The sequence below is a fragment of the Nestor notabilis genome, unplaced genomic scaffold (assembly GCF_000696875.1).
Source record: "Nestor notabilis isolate BGI_N333 unplaced genomic scaffold, ASM69687v1 scaffold16754, whole genome shotgun sequence".
Lineage (NCBI taxonomy): Eukaryota > Metazoa > Chordata > Aves > Psittaciformes > Psittacidae > Nestor > Nestor notabilis.
In genome coordinates this window covers 26,728-42,962 of record NW_009926263.1, presented here as the reverse complement: position 1 = coordinate 42,962, position 16,235 = coordinate 26,728, and the positions used below count along the sequence as shown (strand labels likewise).

Sequence of the window (16,235 nt, the reverse complement as noted above, 5' to 3'; positions counted from 1 at the left end):
TTAAGCTGGGAATGGCTCGAAGCTGAACTATCGGCCCTGTGTTCCCTGGCTGTTGGGAGCAGGGAAGTGGCTCCGTGTTAAGGAGCCTGTGCTGGCCTCATGTAGCTGTGGGGCATCTGAGTTGTGGGTAACTGGAAATGAAGGCAGGGAATGACCCATCCCTTCCTCCTGCACAGCCACTGCCTGGCTTTCGGCTCCTTCTGAGCTGGCAGTTGTGCACTGCCATGAGGACATGGCTGGTGTGCATCCCAGCACCACGTATTCTGGCTGTTTGGAAGCAGGCAGGAGGCTGCAGTCACCATCTTGAAGGGCCCTTAACCTAAAAATCATTCCATGGTCAGCCTTGGCATACAGCACACCCCTAACCAAAGAGCTACACGCCACCAACTCCCCTTGCTTCAATTTTTCCTGGTGTTTCTGGCTGGAAAAGCCTTCCCACAAAAGCACAGTGTTATTGGAGAGGCTGCTCCCCTTGTTTTCCTTCTACCTGGAGCAAAGTCGAAAGGGCACTTCTGGTGGTGTTTGCACAAGCACTGAAGTTGAACCCGGGGCAGCAATAAAGGAAGGGCTCTGGGAGGGGAAGTGTACACGTAGCTGTGTTTGAGCTTTCTGCTCTGGTGTGCTGGCAAGCAGATGGGTTTGGTTCTTCAACCAGGAAAGTCCGTTTCCCTTCTGAGGCTTACAGCAGACAAGGAGAACGTGCTGCTTTGTGGGGCTCCATCAACGTGGTGCAGCAAGCAGGGAAGTGAGACCGTGGTGAAAGCTGCCTGTGACTTCTGCCTCTTGACTCTGCACATCAGCACCTTGTGAAAGGCAAATGGGGTTCAGGGAAATGGGTGTCGTTGCCTCCCCACTGCTCTCCATATAAGGTGCTGAACCCAGCTTCTGTTTGTGGAAGTGACATCTCGTCACAGGGTTTGGTGGTTGCAGCGGCTGAACCCACGTACAGCTGATGTCAGATGACTTTCCTAAGATGAGTAGAAGTTAGAATTAGCTGTTGCAGTGCATTAAGCCCATTCAAGGCTTTGCCTTCAGCCCAAGGAGTCTCCTTCATGTCCCTTAACCCTTGAGTCTCAAGTGATGCTCAGTCCCAGGCATGGAGCAGAGCTGGGCTGGGGCAGCTGGAGAAGAGAAGGCTCCTGAAGGGGACACCTTAGAGCAGCTCCAGGGCCTAAAGGGGCTCCAGGAGACCTGGAGAGGGGCTTTGGACAAGGGATGGAGGGACAGGACAAGGGGAATGGCTTGAACCTGCCAGAGGGGAGACTGAGATGAGCTCTGAGGCAGAAGCTCTTCCCTGTGAGGGTGCTGAGGTGCTGGCACAGGGTGCCCAGAGAAGCTGTGGCTGCCCCATCCCTGGCAGTGTTCAAGGCCAGGTTGGACACAGGGGCTTGGAGCAACCTGCTCTAGTGGAAGGGGTCCCTGCCTGTGGCAGGGGTTGGAGCTGGAGGAGCTTTGAGGTTCCTTCCAACACAAATCACTTTGGGATTCTGTGATTTGCTGCATGGAGGGATGCTGTGTGGCTGTAAATGGACACACAGCACCACGCACAGGCTGTGAGTCTGTCCCCGGGTCTAGGCTGTTGCCATGACAAGGTTGGCCAAAGGGCTCCATCGCTCCAGGAGCAGCCTGCCTGGACTACAGCCAGCGTGCTTCTCATTGAGTCCTGCCTGCTGGGCCGTGCGACTGTACCTGGGATCGCCTCCAGATGTTCAGAATGCTTCAAACTCGGGATTAGAAAGCACAGTTGCTAATGCTCCTCTGAAAACCTATTTGGAACTTGTCCTCTTTCTCTGCTGGAGACTGAGCAGTGGTGTTACTGGAAGCCTACGTAATTGTTGTTCCCCTGTGTCCGTTTTTGCAGCCCTCCCTTTAGTGCTGGTTTAGATTCCTGGAGCCAGCATTAATACTGGCAGTGGTAGGATGAAGCTTAGTGGTGGTGAGACTTGCAGACAAGGCGTAGTGCTCCTTGGGTTGTTCTCCTCAGGCTGTGGAGAGTCCTCTGTAAGAGGTACAGGGCAGAAACAGCTCTGCTTAAAGGTGCCTGATGCAAGAAGATGTGTTCATTCCTCTCTATCTGGGGATAAGGGCAGCTAACGGCTAAATCACTGCTGCTGTGCTTGTTGTGGAGTCTACCTTGGGCACGAGCAGTGCTGGCCTTGGCTTGGCTCTTGGGAGCCTGGATATTCCTTGGAGGAGGAGGCTCTGAGTCAGCTCAGCTCCACAATATATCTCTGGTACTTACCCACAGCTATTGCAGCACTGGCAGGCCTGGGGGGGTCTGTTAACTGCCTCTGATGTGGCAGGAGCTCACCCAAATGCTGTGACTTTCAAGATGCCTGAAGAACTTGGGACTCGGTCTGTCCTTAAAGAGGCTGAAAGCTGGGGATGGAAGGGGGGAAAACATCCTGTGCAGGCTGGCTGTGGATGAGGGTGTTGTAGGGACCAGCGAGAACCCGCCTCTCACTGTTAGGAGCAGGCTGGCTGTGGATGAGGGTGTTGTAGGGAGCAGCAAGAAGCCTCCTCTCACTGTTAGGAGCAGGCTGGCTCCGGAGGAACTTGTGTAACTAGAGGAAAAGAACAAATACGTTGCTCTGAGCAACTGAAAGGAGGCAAATTGTCCTCCTGGGCTGAGTCATCGTCTCCCAGTGTTTGTGCACTGGGGTGTGGTACCTGTGGGTAGGTGGCACCAGGGCTTGGCTCTCACCACCTCCTTGCAGGAACTCAGCCTGAGCAGTAGCTGCAGTGGTGGAAATGACTTCGAAAGGCTTAAGGGTGTAAAGAAAATCATAGCAACAGCCTCCAGCTGCTCTCCAGGGCTTTGCTTGCTGCATGTTCAGAGCGTGCTGGGTGCCACACTGCAGGCTTGTTGACTGTAATCTGCTTGGTGTGATGAGCTGCTAACGTGGCTTTGGGCTGGTTCTTTCCCTGCTTCTGCTGGGTGATGCTGGGTGGTTTGTGTGCTGTGAGGAGGGAGGGCAACCCTGGGGCAGGACTGACTTGCTTTGGGGGGAGCAAAGGCACTGCTACAGCTCTGCTGCTTTCTCCAGTGCCTGATCTAGTCCATGGGAAGTCACACCAAAGCCTCCAAGTCCCAGTGGCTGCCAGAGGAAGCACCAAGTGTGGTCACTCGGGGTCTGGCATCAGCCTTAGTTTACATGGGCTTGAGCAGCCTTGCAGAATTACCTGGTAGCAGCTCAGAGCTGTTCCCACTGGGCTCCTGCCATCACTCAGCCAGTTAAATGCCAAGTGGAAATAATTAAGAGTAGCCCTAAAAAAATGTAAACCACGTCTTCATAGAGTGCATCAGGTGTTGCAGCCCATGATGCCGGGTCATGGATTGAGAGTGTGCCTTTAGCCTTGAGTCTGAGTGTGCCTCGCTGGCTAAAGGAGAGCTGTCCTGCTCTAGAGCTGTGCTCAGGCAACAGACCTCAGCTGGGGTCAAGTGGAGACTGTGGGCAAGAGGGTGCCAGAACTACCCCCAGATGTCAGGCCAGCAGCTCCTCTTCCCCACTGCTGCCTGCCCAGCCCTGCCCTAGGTCAGGCTGCAGCCCTGGCAAGAGCAGTCATCGGTCTGGACAGCCCCGCTGTGAGGAGAAGGGGGATCCTGCATCCTCTGGGGCCACAGGGCTTGGGATCAGACACCTGAAACGCAGGTAGAAGGGTGGCATCTGTGGTGAGGACCTTTGAGCTGCCTGCGTCGCGCTGTCTGCTTCTCATGAGAACCTTTTTGTCTCTGCCTTCGCTGCCTTGGCTCGGTGTCTGTGTGCAGCCTTACCTGACCTGCTCTTCTGGCTATCTCTTGGCTAACATCAGCAAAAAAACCCTGAAAGCAGCAACTTTGAAGCCTTCAAACCACAGCTGGTAACTCTGCTGACAGCTCCCTGCTCACAGGGGTTTGTGTTGTGCCTCTTTCTGAGTAGGAGACTTTGTCCTGTGAGTTTCTGCTCCGGAGATAAGGAAGCAAGATGCTGCTATAATGCAACTCAAGTGTTGCTGCCCTGTTGTGATAAGATGCGTTGGGAGGGTCTGGGGGGGGGGTACTAATGTCCTAAACTAGAAAGAATTTTGCCCTTTGGGTTTTGCAGGGGTCACGCTGGCATCACTGGGCTGGAGGAGCTGCTGAGTTGGAGTCGTGTGAATCTAGTGGGACATGGCCCTGTTTTCAAGTCACTGGTGCTAATGATTCTCTTGTCTCTGTTTGCAGTTCTGGCACAAAGCATGTTTCCACTGCGAGATCTGCAAGATGACCCTAAACATGAAGAACTACAAGGGCTACGAGAAGAAGCCGTATTGCAACGCGTGAGTGTCTGCTCTCGTGGTCACCAAGGGAGTGGTGGGGTGGGAGACGCTGCAGGACTTGCTGGACTCTCCTGAACACCTGAAGCCCTGGCTGAAAGGGGTCACACAGGCTGGTTAATGCTGGTATTAAAACAGGGGTTTCCAGGTTTAAACGCCATCTGTGGCTGCTCTCCAGCTCCAGTGTGGGGAGACAAAAGGTGAATGAAATTCAAAACACAGGCAGGCGTTTATATGGAGTTGACCTTGAGCTGTATCCCCTTAAAGAAGGGGAAATAAAAAGGTGTTTATTCCACCCCAACCCAATGCAGGTGTTTGGGGAGAGGAGAAAATGCCTTTTTGTGCAGAGGGAATAGGTGTGAACCAGTGAAGGGCATGGGTGGCACTGCAGCCTTGGGCTCTGCTGATAGCCAAGTGCATTCACCCTCAGCTCCTGGCACTTGCCCTTGACGTTGGGAAGACAAATGCATCTGAAGGTAAATGGAGCTTAAGTGCAGAATCCCCCTCTCCTGAGCAGTGTGGGGGACATGGAGGCAGAGCAGCTCCTGCACCACACCTCAGTTCACTCTCCTGCCTCCCTCACGCTGCTTCTGGGTGATGCATGTTCACTGGCCCCCATGTGTTTTCCTATCAAGAAGGACCCTGACTTGTGCCCAGCTTTCTGGGCTCTGTTGCATGATGAACACTAATCCAGAGTGAAGCTCTCTGTACCTGGCGTGTTTCTTAATATCTATAAAGCAGCTTTGCAGTAAGATTTTTGGAGCTGCTTCTTATACATTAGTGTTCTTAGAAAGAAAACTAGATAACGTAATACTACTTGGCACTTGTATAGCTTGGTCCATTCACAGAGTACTTTAAAAACATTAATCCTGACAACATCCTTGTAAGATGGGTATTAATGTCTAAGATAAGTAGAAAGAAGCAGAAGACCATCAGCCATATGGTGTCTTAGCAAAACCCTCCCTCTTATGTAGCTCTTATAGGTTGGTTATTGCTGATAAAAGGTGTTGATGGTGGTTGTGACCTGCCCAAAGTCTAAAACTCCTGTTTAACTGAGATGAGACTTGTGGCACTATTAAAGCTCCAGCTTCTGGAGTAAAACTTCCTGGAGTAGTGGGTTAGTATAAGGGGGAAACCTGTGGTCTGAGGCAGGGTGAACTGTTGATTTGGAGGGGTATTTGCTCTTGGGCTGTGCATGTGTCTTAACCTTCCGTGGTGGTCCAAGCAGCCTGGGATCGGTGAGGTTGAGACCTTGATCTGTGGAGAGCTGCAGGAGATAAGACCCCTGAGCTCTCCTGAATGTCCTGAACCAAAGCTTCCTGCTCTGGATCATGGGCACCCACATCCCAGCTCGGGCAGAGAGCTTTGCCTGGCCCCGTGTGCCAGGGCATGCCCATCCCTGGTGCTTCTGCCTCTGGCCTGGCCATAGGGACGGGCCTGTGGTCCTGTACTTGTGCTTTCTCCCTCCAGGCTGCTGGAAGGGAAGTGGGATAATAATGGGAAATTCCTGAGATTCCAAGGAGTCTGCGCAACCCATCTCAGTTTCTCAACCCCCTCTGCTCAGAGCTGCCTTTGATGCTGGCTTGCTGTCTTAACCCTTTGCAGCCTCCCTGAAGAAGAGGCAGATAAATGTCTGTCTTGCCTCTAGCCCAGGGATGTTCAAAGCTGGGCACAGAAACCTGCATTAAATGCTTTGCTCTTCCTCCTTTGCCTGGCTTTGCCTTGCCTTAAAGGGAAGTGAGAGCAGCTGAAAACTGCTGGCACATGAGACTTTGCCCTCTGCTTGCTGGGCTGGAGGCTGGAGGGTGCCCATCCATGCCCAGATGTGGGGTGAAGGGAACCTCCAGCCAGAGGACGTGGGTTTGGTTCCTTGTCAGCTGCTGCCCCTGGAGTATCCTGGGCTGGGAGCAATGTCCACGCAAGGTGAGTGTGACAGCCCAGGAGGAGCCCACCCTTTCCAAATGGCTTTTGCTCATGTTGGAGAGGGGGAGCGACATCTTTTCTCCCCCGAGAAGGGGGTGGAAAAGCAAAGTTTATCATGGCAGGGAAGAGGCTGCTTTTCTGAACATGCCTTAGCACAGGGTCTCCTCTGTTTGAGCCATGGCCTTCTGCCAAATTCCTGAGTTTCTTTCTTCAAGAGAGCAGGAGGAAGAGGGCTGGGCTTCCTCCCTATCTGTGACATTACCCCAGCAATAAATCTGTGTGAAGCCTTTCAAGAAGGTGGCTGCTTAACTCTGCCTTCCCCGTGCCCAGCAGCGTTGGGACCTTGCTTGGTGGCAGCTGTGACCGATGCTCTCCACCCTCCTCACCACTCCTCTTTTGACTTCAGCTGGGTACTGGGGTGACTGGTTGTTCACTGGAGGCAGCATTCAAGGCTGGGCTCATCTCTTTACATGAGCACTTTGAACTAAAAGAGGTAGAAGGGGATGGAGGGCAGTATCCAGGTGAGGTTTGAGGTTTTTGCTAATGAAGGGTGGGGGAAAGCCTGGCAGGAGTGTGTGCTCAAGGGCACCAGCTGCTCCCAAATATGCATTATATACAGGCTTTCATTTCTTCTTGTGCTGCAGGGATAACAGCTCCGTGCTGCAGCTGCCAGGGCTGAGCCTGGGCACTGGGGCTGTGAGTCCCAGAGGTGGTACCTGCAGCAGCAGGGCTCTGGTGCCCTCCTTCCAGGCAGCCCTGGTGACCAGCATCCCTGTGCTGTGCCTCGGTGGTGGCTCAGAAATGGCTCTGTCCCAACTGAAACCAAGACACCCCGTGTGCAGCATGAGCCTGGGCCCTGTCGGTCCTGTCTGAGAGTTCAAAGCTGTGTATTTGGTCTGGGGAGCTGGACCTTCGGAGGCAGAAGCGCAGAGAGGAGCTTGCTTATGCCTGGGTGTGGAGCTGGGAGAAGGAGCAGTATCCCAGGCTCCTTCTCTGTCTTGGCTATAGGGTGGTTCTGCTCCCCTCCCTTGAGGACATGTAGGTGAGACCCAAGGCTGAACTTCATCTCCAAGCCATAGGCTTGCCCAAATTCGTGCTGATGAACAAGCAATTGCCCTGTTGGATGCATCTGGTTGGAAAGCCCTGCTGTGGCTGCAAGCACCATGCCCTGTGCTGGCATCCCGCTGCTCAGAGGGGCTGTCCCTGCTCCTGCACACCCCACAGGGCTGGAGTTTGACTTCTTGCTGCTGCAGATGAGCTGGCAGGAAGTTAATGGTCTACTTGCTGTCAGTCCCTCCTCCCCCAGCACGGAGAGGCAGCCTGGCCCCACTGCAGCATCCTTTGTTTGAGCCTCCAAGGGAAGATGCTGCTGCCAACAGAGACCTTTGCTGGAGTCCCACCAGCACAAGGGCAATAGTGGTGCTGCTGCCTCTCCACATCCCCCTTCTTAAACTCCTCAGAAAGGGGCTCAAGGCGAAGCCAGGCTGCCAGGAATATCCTGTGGAGGTGTGTTGGCAGGGTCCCTCCATCTGCCACGCTGGGTGGCTGCAGTGTTCTGTACGGAGCTGACTTGCCTCGCATAGAAACCACACTGAGATATCCCGGGGGATCTGCATCTCGGGGCTGACATTCCTCTTTGCTGAGTCAGGACAAGCAGCTCCCTGCTCAGCCCTGTCCTGCTTACCCAGACCTAGCACCTATGTTAGTTGGGCACAGCGAGTGCAAGCTGTAACCCCTCTAATTCATTGTGATGACCCAAAGAACCTCCCTGGCACATGTCTCCCCACTCAAATCCTCGCCTTTCCATGCAGAGCAAGTACCTCTGGGCTAACTCTTTCCTTGGAAAAAGTTAGTGAGTGCCTCTGAGCTTCACAAGGAGCCAGTGATCTGTTCTTGGCATTCCTCTCCGCTCCATCTGGTAGCAGCCTACTACATTAATAAAGTGATCTTCCAAGTTTGGGGGGAGGCAGGAAGGGGAAGAGGAACAACTGTGTTGCTGGGCTGGAGTCCAGGTGTTTATCCCATGCTTTATTTGTGCCGAGTTTCTGGAGGAGAAGAGCTGCCTTTCTGTCGTGGTGGGCACACTTTGCATCCGTGGAGCTCTGAGCAGCCTCCGCTGTTTGTCTTGCTGTAAATGAAAGCTGGTGTCCCCGTATGCTGCTGGGGAAGGGGGGTACAGGGTCCTGCTGCTTCCCCTCTGCTGTGCCGGGGGAAGGATTCCCTGGCAGCAGCCACGGAGCATCCTCGGAGCCAGGTTTGGGCTGAGCCTGCAGGAAGGGCTGCCCAGCACTGACCTCTGTGCGGGGGGCAGGCTGCAGATGGATGTTGGCTTTGCTGAACTTATCCATGCCTGGGGCTGGAAAAGCCTGTGGAAAAACCCAGCTCTGTTGGGATGCCCACCCTGTTCCCATAAGCAGCGCCGGGGGGAGGTTGGGACAGGCACTGCTCTGTTTTGGGGGCTCAGGGATGGGAGAGGGGAGCAGTGTGATGTGCAGAGCCCTTTCCAGCAGTGACTTCTTGCTTCAGAGCTTGGCAACCCCTCTTCTGCATCCACCTGGAATCTTTCCCTTATGGATTAAAGCAGGTTTATGGAAACAGGCTGGTTTTTCCTTCGGGAGCATGCTGCTATGCAGAGCCTTTGGGGATGGAGGCGAGATGGATGCTGCCTGTTCTCACAGAGAGCAAAGCCCTGCTCCCTGCTGTCATCCCGCGCTGAGACAGCCACGCTGGAGCTGGTGCTGATGGGTCTGGCTTCTCCTGCCTCCCCCAGCCCTGTGCTAGGGTACAATGGGAGGCTCTTTGAGACACCCTCAAAGGCAGCTCTTCCCTGTGAGGGTGCTGAGGCGCTGGCACAGGGTGCCCAGAGAAGCTGTGGCTGCCCCATCCCTGGCAGTGTTCAAGGCCAGGTTGGACACAGGGGCTTGGAGCAACCTGCTCTAGTGGAAGGTGTCCCTGCCCGTGGCAGGGGTTGGAGCTGGAGGAGCTTTGAGGTCCCTTCAACCCAACCCATTCCATGAACCGGAGCTGTAGGAAGTTGTGCTCTGAGTTATGTTATAAAAGTCAGTCCTGAGGCGGGCTGGGAGCAGATGCTGGAGCAGATGCTGGGAGAGCAGCAGCTGGACACGTCGGGGGCTGGACCAACCATTTTGGCAGCTTCTCCCTGACAGTGCTGGGAGGAACCAGCGTCCTTCTCTGCAGCCTGCTCTGTTACAGAAGGATGTTTGCAAGCCTGGTGCTGTCTTTATGACTAACAAAAGAACAGTTTATTTCTTTAAGCTTGTCCCCAAGAATCAGCAGCTCTTTGAAAGGCAGGATGTGAACTCGGGAGCTCCTGGCAGAGCAGACCTTATTGCTTCCTTTGTTAACTCTTCTTTCCCAAAACCCTGCTACAACAGCCCAAAGGCGACTGTCCCCTCGTGGAGCTGCAGGTTTGTGGGTGGTGTTTTTCCATCCCTTTGGGATGCTGTTGCTTGCTGGGCAAGTCTGCCAAAAACACTTGCTTTAAAGCAGCTTGCATTGAACACAAGCAACACTTTGAGCTGGAGAGGCTCTTCTAAACACTCAGTCATCTTGCACATGGTGTAAAGCAGCATTGCTGGAGGTTTGAGTCGTGCTGAAGAGGCAGAGTCTGGGTCCTGTTGCTAACGGACCTGCTGTGCTGCTCTTCAGTGGGGTTTATCCAGCTGTGTCCCACCAGTCCTCTATTGGAGAAGCTTAACTCTGTGTCCAGCTTGTGGGAAGTTCAAGTGCTGCCACTTGTCTTGGCTTCCTGGGAAGGCAGCTCCCGGGGCCAAATGCTGCTTTTGGGGCAGGACTGGGATGCGATGGAGAGCAAGTGCCTGGAGCCTCCCATTGATCAGGAAGAGGGATCTTTACCCTATTTCTCTGTGTGCAAATACTGCTTATGTGTCATTGACATGGGTCCAAAGTGCTGGTTTGGGGCTGTTTGTGGTTGGTGTGTGGAGAGGAAGGGGCTGTGTTTGCTTTCTAATGTCCCTGCTAAAGGAGCTTCCTCCCTTAGTCTTGCCTCTGGTTGTGCATATATTGCTCGTGGCTCCTCAGACGCCCCAGTGAGCTCTTCCTGCCATCACTGTGCTCCTCTGCTCCTTAGGGGGCTGTTCCAGCACGTGAAACCTGGGCTGGCTTTTCCTCCGTCTCTCCTGTCGGGTGTAATCGCTCCGTGGAGCTGCAGGTTTAAAGGGGGTGTTTTCCAGCCTCTGCTCCATCACATGTCCCTCTGCCCCACATACTCCTGTGCTGCTTCACTTAATCTGACAGCAGCAGGGGTCGGGCTGGGGGAGGGATCCCACGTGTCCCATTTGTTCCACTCTAATCGGGCAGCGGATGGAAGCCACGAGAGACCCCCAAGGGCAAGGCCAATCTGGTGTCTCTGGCCCCGAGACGAGCAGCCTCCTCTCCATCAGCTCAAGTAATCCACGTTTGATGGAGCAGCCGTGGGGATGCTGAGGGCTCACCCTGCACTCATCCTGCCTGGGCGCTGCACCCCTCCTGCTTCACAGCCACTGGCTCCACTGCTGCAGAGCACCAGAAGGTCCCCGAGACCTGCCGAAACCTGGCTCCTTTCCTCCTCCACCCTCCTGCATCCCCGTCCCCTCAGGCAGGGAAAACACCGTGATGCTCCTGCCAAAACAGGAGCCAAGTGTTTGGATCCTGTTGTGTATCAGGCAGGAGGGTAGGACCCACAGCACCTCTACAAGCAGCTCGCAGGGGTGTGCTTTGCCCTGGCTCCCGTTTGCTCTTGAGAGGTTACTGCTTTTGCCTGAGCAGCTCTTACTTAGCAGCAGACTTTACCCAAGTCACATCTGAGGGTGCGTGGGACTCATTATTTCCTTGCAGTTTGTCACGAGAAGGATGGTTGGAAGCAGCTTCCCCCTGTTTGTCTTCTCGGGCAGCTTGTGCCTGAAGCCTGTGGAGCCTGGAGGGTTTTAATGATGCTCCATCATCCCTAAGGTGGCTTCTGTTCCCTGCATGGTTCTCTACCTGTTACACTCACTTAGGAAACAAGTGTTCCTGCAGCAGAGGGAGGGAGTGAAGGGCACCAGGGCAGGTAGGAGGGGAGTGTCAATGAGTGATGCTGGCAGTGGAGCTCTTGCAGCATGATCCCTTCTGCAGCTTCTGGCAGAGGCCTCTTCCTCTGCTGATTTTTGGGCTCAGTGCTTGGAAGCTGCTGTCGTGGGCACCAGAACTCCTGGTGGTTCCAGCTGTGGAAGCCTCCATCTCTAATCCCTGCTGGCGAGGATGGCTGATAACAGCACAGGGTGGATTTGGTGTGTGTTGCTCGTGCTGCTTCTGAAAGAGCAAAGCAGGTTGAGCAATGAACACCCTCCCCCTTCCCTGCTTCCCCAGCCAAGCCCTATTTATGGTGCTGGCTGGGGGAGGACCCACAGCTCTGCTCCTGCCTTGGTTTTGGCCATGAGAAGAGGGAGAACTGGGTCTGCTCCACCACGAGACCACCCCACGCGAGGAGGGATGAGCCCGTTTGCTGCAGCTCCCGCAGATGCCCCGTTCCCACGCGCGCTCCCAACCCAAAGCAATTCACTCCCTGCCTGCTCCTGAAGGTTTAATTTATTGCTGACTCTTCCTGCGGCTGATTCTCGTGTGCAGGAGATGGGTTTCCCCTCTCTGGTGTGTGGGGCAGGGATCTGGGTGTCTGTGTTTGCACTGGCTGGGGCAGGGGGGGGCTGTCACCGCTCCTGCAGCAGGAACCCTCAAATTCCCTAATTTAAGGTTCCTAATTTAAGGAACAGCCTTAAATTCCCTAAGGACTAAAATGCTTTTTCTTTATCAGGCAGATCTCGGGAGCTGGGGAGAGGAGCAATGCCTCCTCTTAGGGGAAGATGCTCAGCTCCTGTGTCTCACCCTACACCTAGCGCAGACGGACAGATTACTCCTGCCTCAGCCAACAGGCTGGAGGGGCTCAGGGCTCAATCAAAACCTGTCTCAAATCCCTGGGGAGGTTTCCTCAATATCTAATAGAAGCAGAAACCGAATTGCAGCTCGGTCTGTGTGGTGTGTGGCTCTCTCTTCCTGTCCCTCCCCAGGCTGGGGCTGCAGGAGGGCACAGCTCGCTGTGGAGACGATGCTCCTGTCAATGCAAGAAGCAGGGCTGCTCTTCCAGGTTATTCCTATTTTTTCCCCCCTCCTACCACAGCTTTTCAGTCTCTCTGAGCTTCCCAGGGATGAATGTCTCCATTTCCAGCCCTCGCAGTGACTGGGGCTTCCCTCCTCCCTGCATCCGGAGGCTGCTGCTGGGGACCCGGCTTCTCCCAAGCGTTATTAGCATGCCCAGGGCATGGGATGCAGTTGCCATGGCAATGGGATGATTTCTGCTGGCAGCATCAGCAGATAGTACGGGAGCTCCTGGGCCGTGGCTGAGCTGTAAATGCAGCTCTGGCTGGTGGCGCACACAACTTACACGTTGCCTTTGCCCTTCACAGAGCCCTCTGTGTCTCTGTGGCTTTTCTGTGTGCAGCCCTCGAGCATCAGGGGCTGGGGCTGTTAGTAAATGGGCATCTCTCTCAAAATCCTCTGTGTTTGCAAAGACCCCAGCAGGGGGGATGCTGCTTGGCTCTCTCCATAGGACCGGGATGAAGCTCCATCCCTGTTCCCGGGGCAGATCCGAGGCTGGTCTGTGTGGCCTGTTGCCTTTCAGGGCTCATCTGCAAATGGAGAATTAGGTAATTTAGAAGTAGAGAACTGGGGATTTGGGCTGTTTGTACTGAAGAGGTGGCTTTGTTTTCTTTGACCTTGGTAAGAGTCAGGACAGCGACTTCCAAGAAACTCAGGAAAGGGCTCCAGGATGTGAGTGGTAACTGGGGTGAAACAATAGACAAGTCCCAGCACTGTCCTCCCCTGCCCCTGTAAGCTGAGTTAGTGCAGTTATTGGATTAGCACCGCTGTTAATGAAGCCCCAGCTCCCCCAGCAGCTCTTTAATGGCACCTGGGTTTGGGACTAAAGCTGATGCTGCAGGTGTTTGCCCAGCAGGTACCAGCATCCCCATAGCCCTTATGGAGGAGTCATCCTGAGTGCAGCAGAGGTGCTGAACCCCTTGAGCAAGGGCTGTGCAATGCAAACTCCTTCGGCTTGTGCTGCCTTGGTCACTGAAGCTTCACTCTTAGAAGGGGTTTTTGTTATCTTCACAATGCCAAAAGGGCACAATTCTCTCCATGCTGCCTCTGCAAGGTAGGAACGCATTAACCCAGCAACTCCTGCAGCTCCAGCAGCCTTTACAGGAGCAAACTGTGCTAACCAGAGGCCAAAGCAGGCCAGTGCCATTCATTCCAAGCCCTTTCCTTTGCACCCCCCCGAGCTGTTCATCTCTGCTCCAGCAGACAGCAGCTGGGGTGGATTTGGTCCTAAGATGCCTTACGCTGTTTTGCTGCATCTAAAACGTCCCTCCCCGTTGCTAAAAGCCTTTGCCAAAGGCTCTGGTGGCAGCACCCCCCCAGACATCCACACTCCAGCGGTGCCAGTTGCTGGGAGAGCAGGAACTGTGGCCAAAGTGTCAAGAGCAGGTAAGTACCAAACCTGTGCCCAGGTCTGTGCCCACCCAGTGCCTGGAGTTCCTGCAGGACCCTTGTGGAGAACCAGGTTTTATCACTGTTGGAGTGTTAATGCAGGAATCTCTGCAGCAGCCCCAGCCAGAGCTTGGTGACAGCTCTGCCTTGATGTTGTGTCCCAGTGTGAAGCTGTGACATACCCGTGCCTGAAGGCAGCCTGAACACAGTATTATATCCCCTCTAATCAGGTTAATCTAAACAGGGATTAAACTATATCCTCCAAGCAGTCGGTGATCTGTTGTTTGTGTAAAACTGATTCTTGTCCTTCCCAATCTCACTCCTGCTTGTTTTGGGGGGGTTGACTCAAGCAGCAGGTTTGGGGACGATGGGACAAGGCAGTGGGTGATGCCCAGCAGGACGAGGGCTGGAGCAGGGTGCTGTATGGAGCGGGGTGATGTGTGCTGGGGGGAAGCTGCCTGGAGGATGGGTTCCCCTGCTGCTTGCCGAGTTCTTTTCCTCTCTCTGCAAACCACAGCAGCCCTGTTTGGTTTCTCTGTGTGTATGGGGGGGTCTCTTTATTCTTTCAGGGAGGCCGGAGCAGCTATTTTTACTCCCGAGTTTCCTGCATTGCTCCTCTCCTGAGCTATGTGCTGCTCTTGCAGGCCTGTGGTTGCCTTGTCTGTCTTGAAGGGAGCAGCTTTCAACCAGACTCCTCCACATGCAGCTGGTTTTCTGCTTGTTTACCCTCATTTGACCACACTTTGGTTGGCCTTGGGCAGAGGTGCTAATGCAGCTTGTATAAATAGATAATTGCTCCTGCTTGGGGCACACAAGCTCCCAAAGCAGAGCCCAAGGTCTTATTAAGACCCATTTCATGTGGTCTGGGAAGGGACAGGGGCTGCAGCATTCCCATAGTGGTCTGTGTAGCCCTCAGGTGAGAGCTGCCAGCACCAGTTGGGCTGCATGGATGGAGCTGTGGAGGCTGCACAGGCTGAGTTGCAGCCCTGAACCTGGGAGCAAAGCCTTGAGGTCGTCGGGAGCGAGTGGGACCTCCCGGTTGTCCTCTGCAAGGAGCTGCTGTTTTCAGTGGGTTGCTTGAGCCCCGCTCAGCTCTTCCAAACCGGTTGTATTGCCTTGGATAAAAGAGAATTTGTCCAAGTTCTTGGGGTAAAGGTTGGACTTGATGGTCTGAAAGGTCTTTTCCAACCTGGTTAACTCTGTGTATTTGAGAGTGAACCTGAGCTGCGGTGTGATGTGCTGCGTGGTGCAGGGATGGGGCTGCTGCTGTCTCTGTGCCTCCCACCCCCCTCCTGCACTAGTAACTTACCTAAACCCCTGCGCTCTGTTCCTGCCACCCACTTTGGGAGTTCTGCTTTAACTCTCATGAAAGAGAAACCTCTGACCCTTTCAAAAGGCAGCTTCCCCCTTCTTGCTCTCTGTCTGCATTATGAACCTGAAGTGCTGCTGTGGGATGTCTTTGGTTTCCTTGCTGTCCCATGAGAGCAGCCACCATCTGGTCCGTGTCAGATGTCCTCTCTGGGCTTTTCCTGGGGGGGCCTTTGCATCCATGGCAGCTACAAGCAACCTGCTCTAGTGGAAGGTGTCCCTGCTCATGGCAGGTGGCTGGAGCTGGATGAGCTTTAAGGTCCCTTCAACCCAAACCATTCCATGATTCTATGATCTGGCCACAGGCAACAGCATCCCCAAAACATGAGGCTTGTGGGGCTGAAACTTGAGTGCAATAAGCAAATAAACCCACGCTGCTCCCCCCTGCCCCTTCGCAGCTGAAACAGTGGAAGAGGCACAGTCATTGTGAACCAGAGCGGCAGCAGCACTTACTCAGGGTGATGTTACCCTGAGGAGTGTTTAATGAACGACTGAAGATGTGTTTAAGGTCTCTCCAGAACTCAGACAGGCACAAGCCTGGCCCGGCTCCATCCCTTGGGAAGCAAACTGCCCCTTTGATAAACCTGAGGTTAATGTATTGAGCCTGGTTGAGAATCGATGCATCAGCTGGGGAAGGGGTCGGGCAGTGTCAGCGTTCACAGGGAGGAATCCCAACACCCCCAACGGCTCCGGCTCAACCTGCAGCCCTGGAGGTGCCGCTGCCTGCGATGGGGCCGGGACACTGGGATCTCCTGGGGTGGGTGGGGAGAGGCCGGTGAGCTCAGCCATGGGCCCACGGTGGGTGACGAGCTGCCTTCTCTCCGCAGACACTACCCGAAGCAGTCCTTCACCATGGTGGCAGACACTCCGGAGAACCTGCGCCTAAAGTACCAGACTGAGCTTCAGAGCCCGGTGAGTGAGTGCCTGCGGCCACCCTCCCGTGCCCCATCATCACCCCACGTCCTCCCTGTGCCCTTGGACAAGGAGGAAGAGGCGGATCTGGGGTATGAGTCTTTCCTCTTGTGTCTCACCCATCTCAGCTTTGCTGCTTGGTGCAGGTGGGAAGGGTCCAGGAGACAGACACAGGCTAGAACCAGAGAGGGGGTGGG

At 54.5% G+C, this 16,235-nt stretch overlaps 1 protein-coding gene across 1 annotated transcript in view; it reads left to right on the top strand.

The window, feature by feature from the left end:
* The first annotated feature begins 4,218 nt into the window (after window positions 1-4,218).
* The window catches only part of LASP1 (LIM and SH3 protein 1), a 20,824-nt gene continuing 8,807 nt past the window's right edge, over window positions 4,219-16,235 (top strand). The window contains exon 1 of the mRNA XM_010013452.1: window positions 4,219-4,299. Within this exon, the coding sequence (XP_010011754.1) occupies window positions 4,219-4,299 (81 nt within the window). The remainder of the gene's footprint in view (window positions 4,300-16,235) is intronic.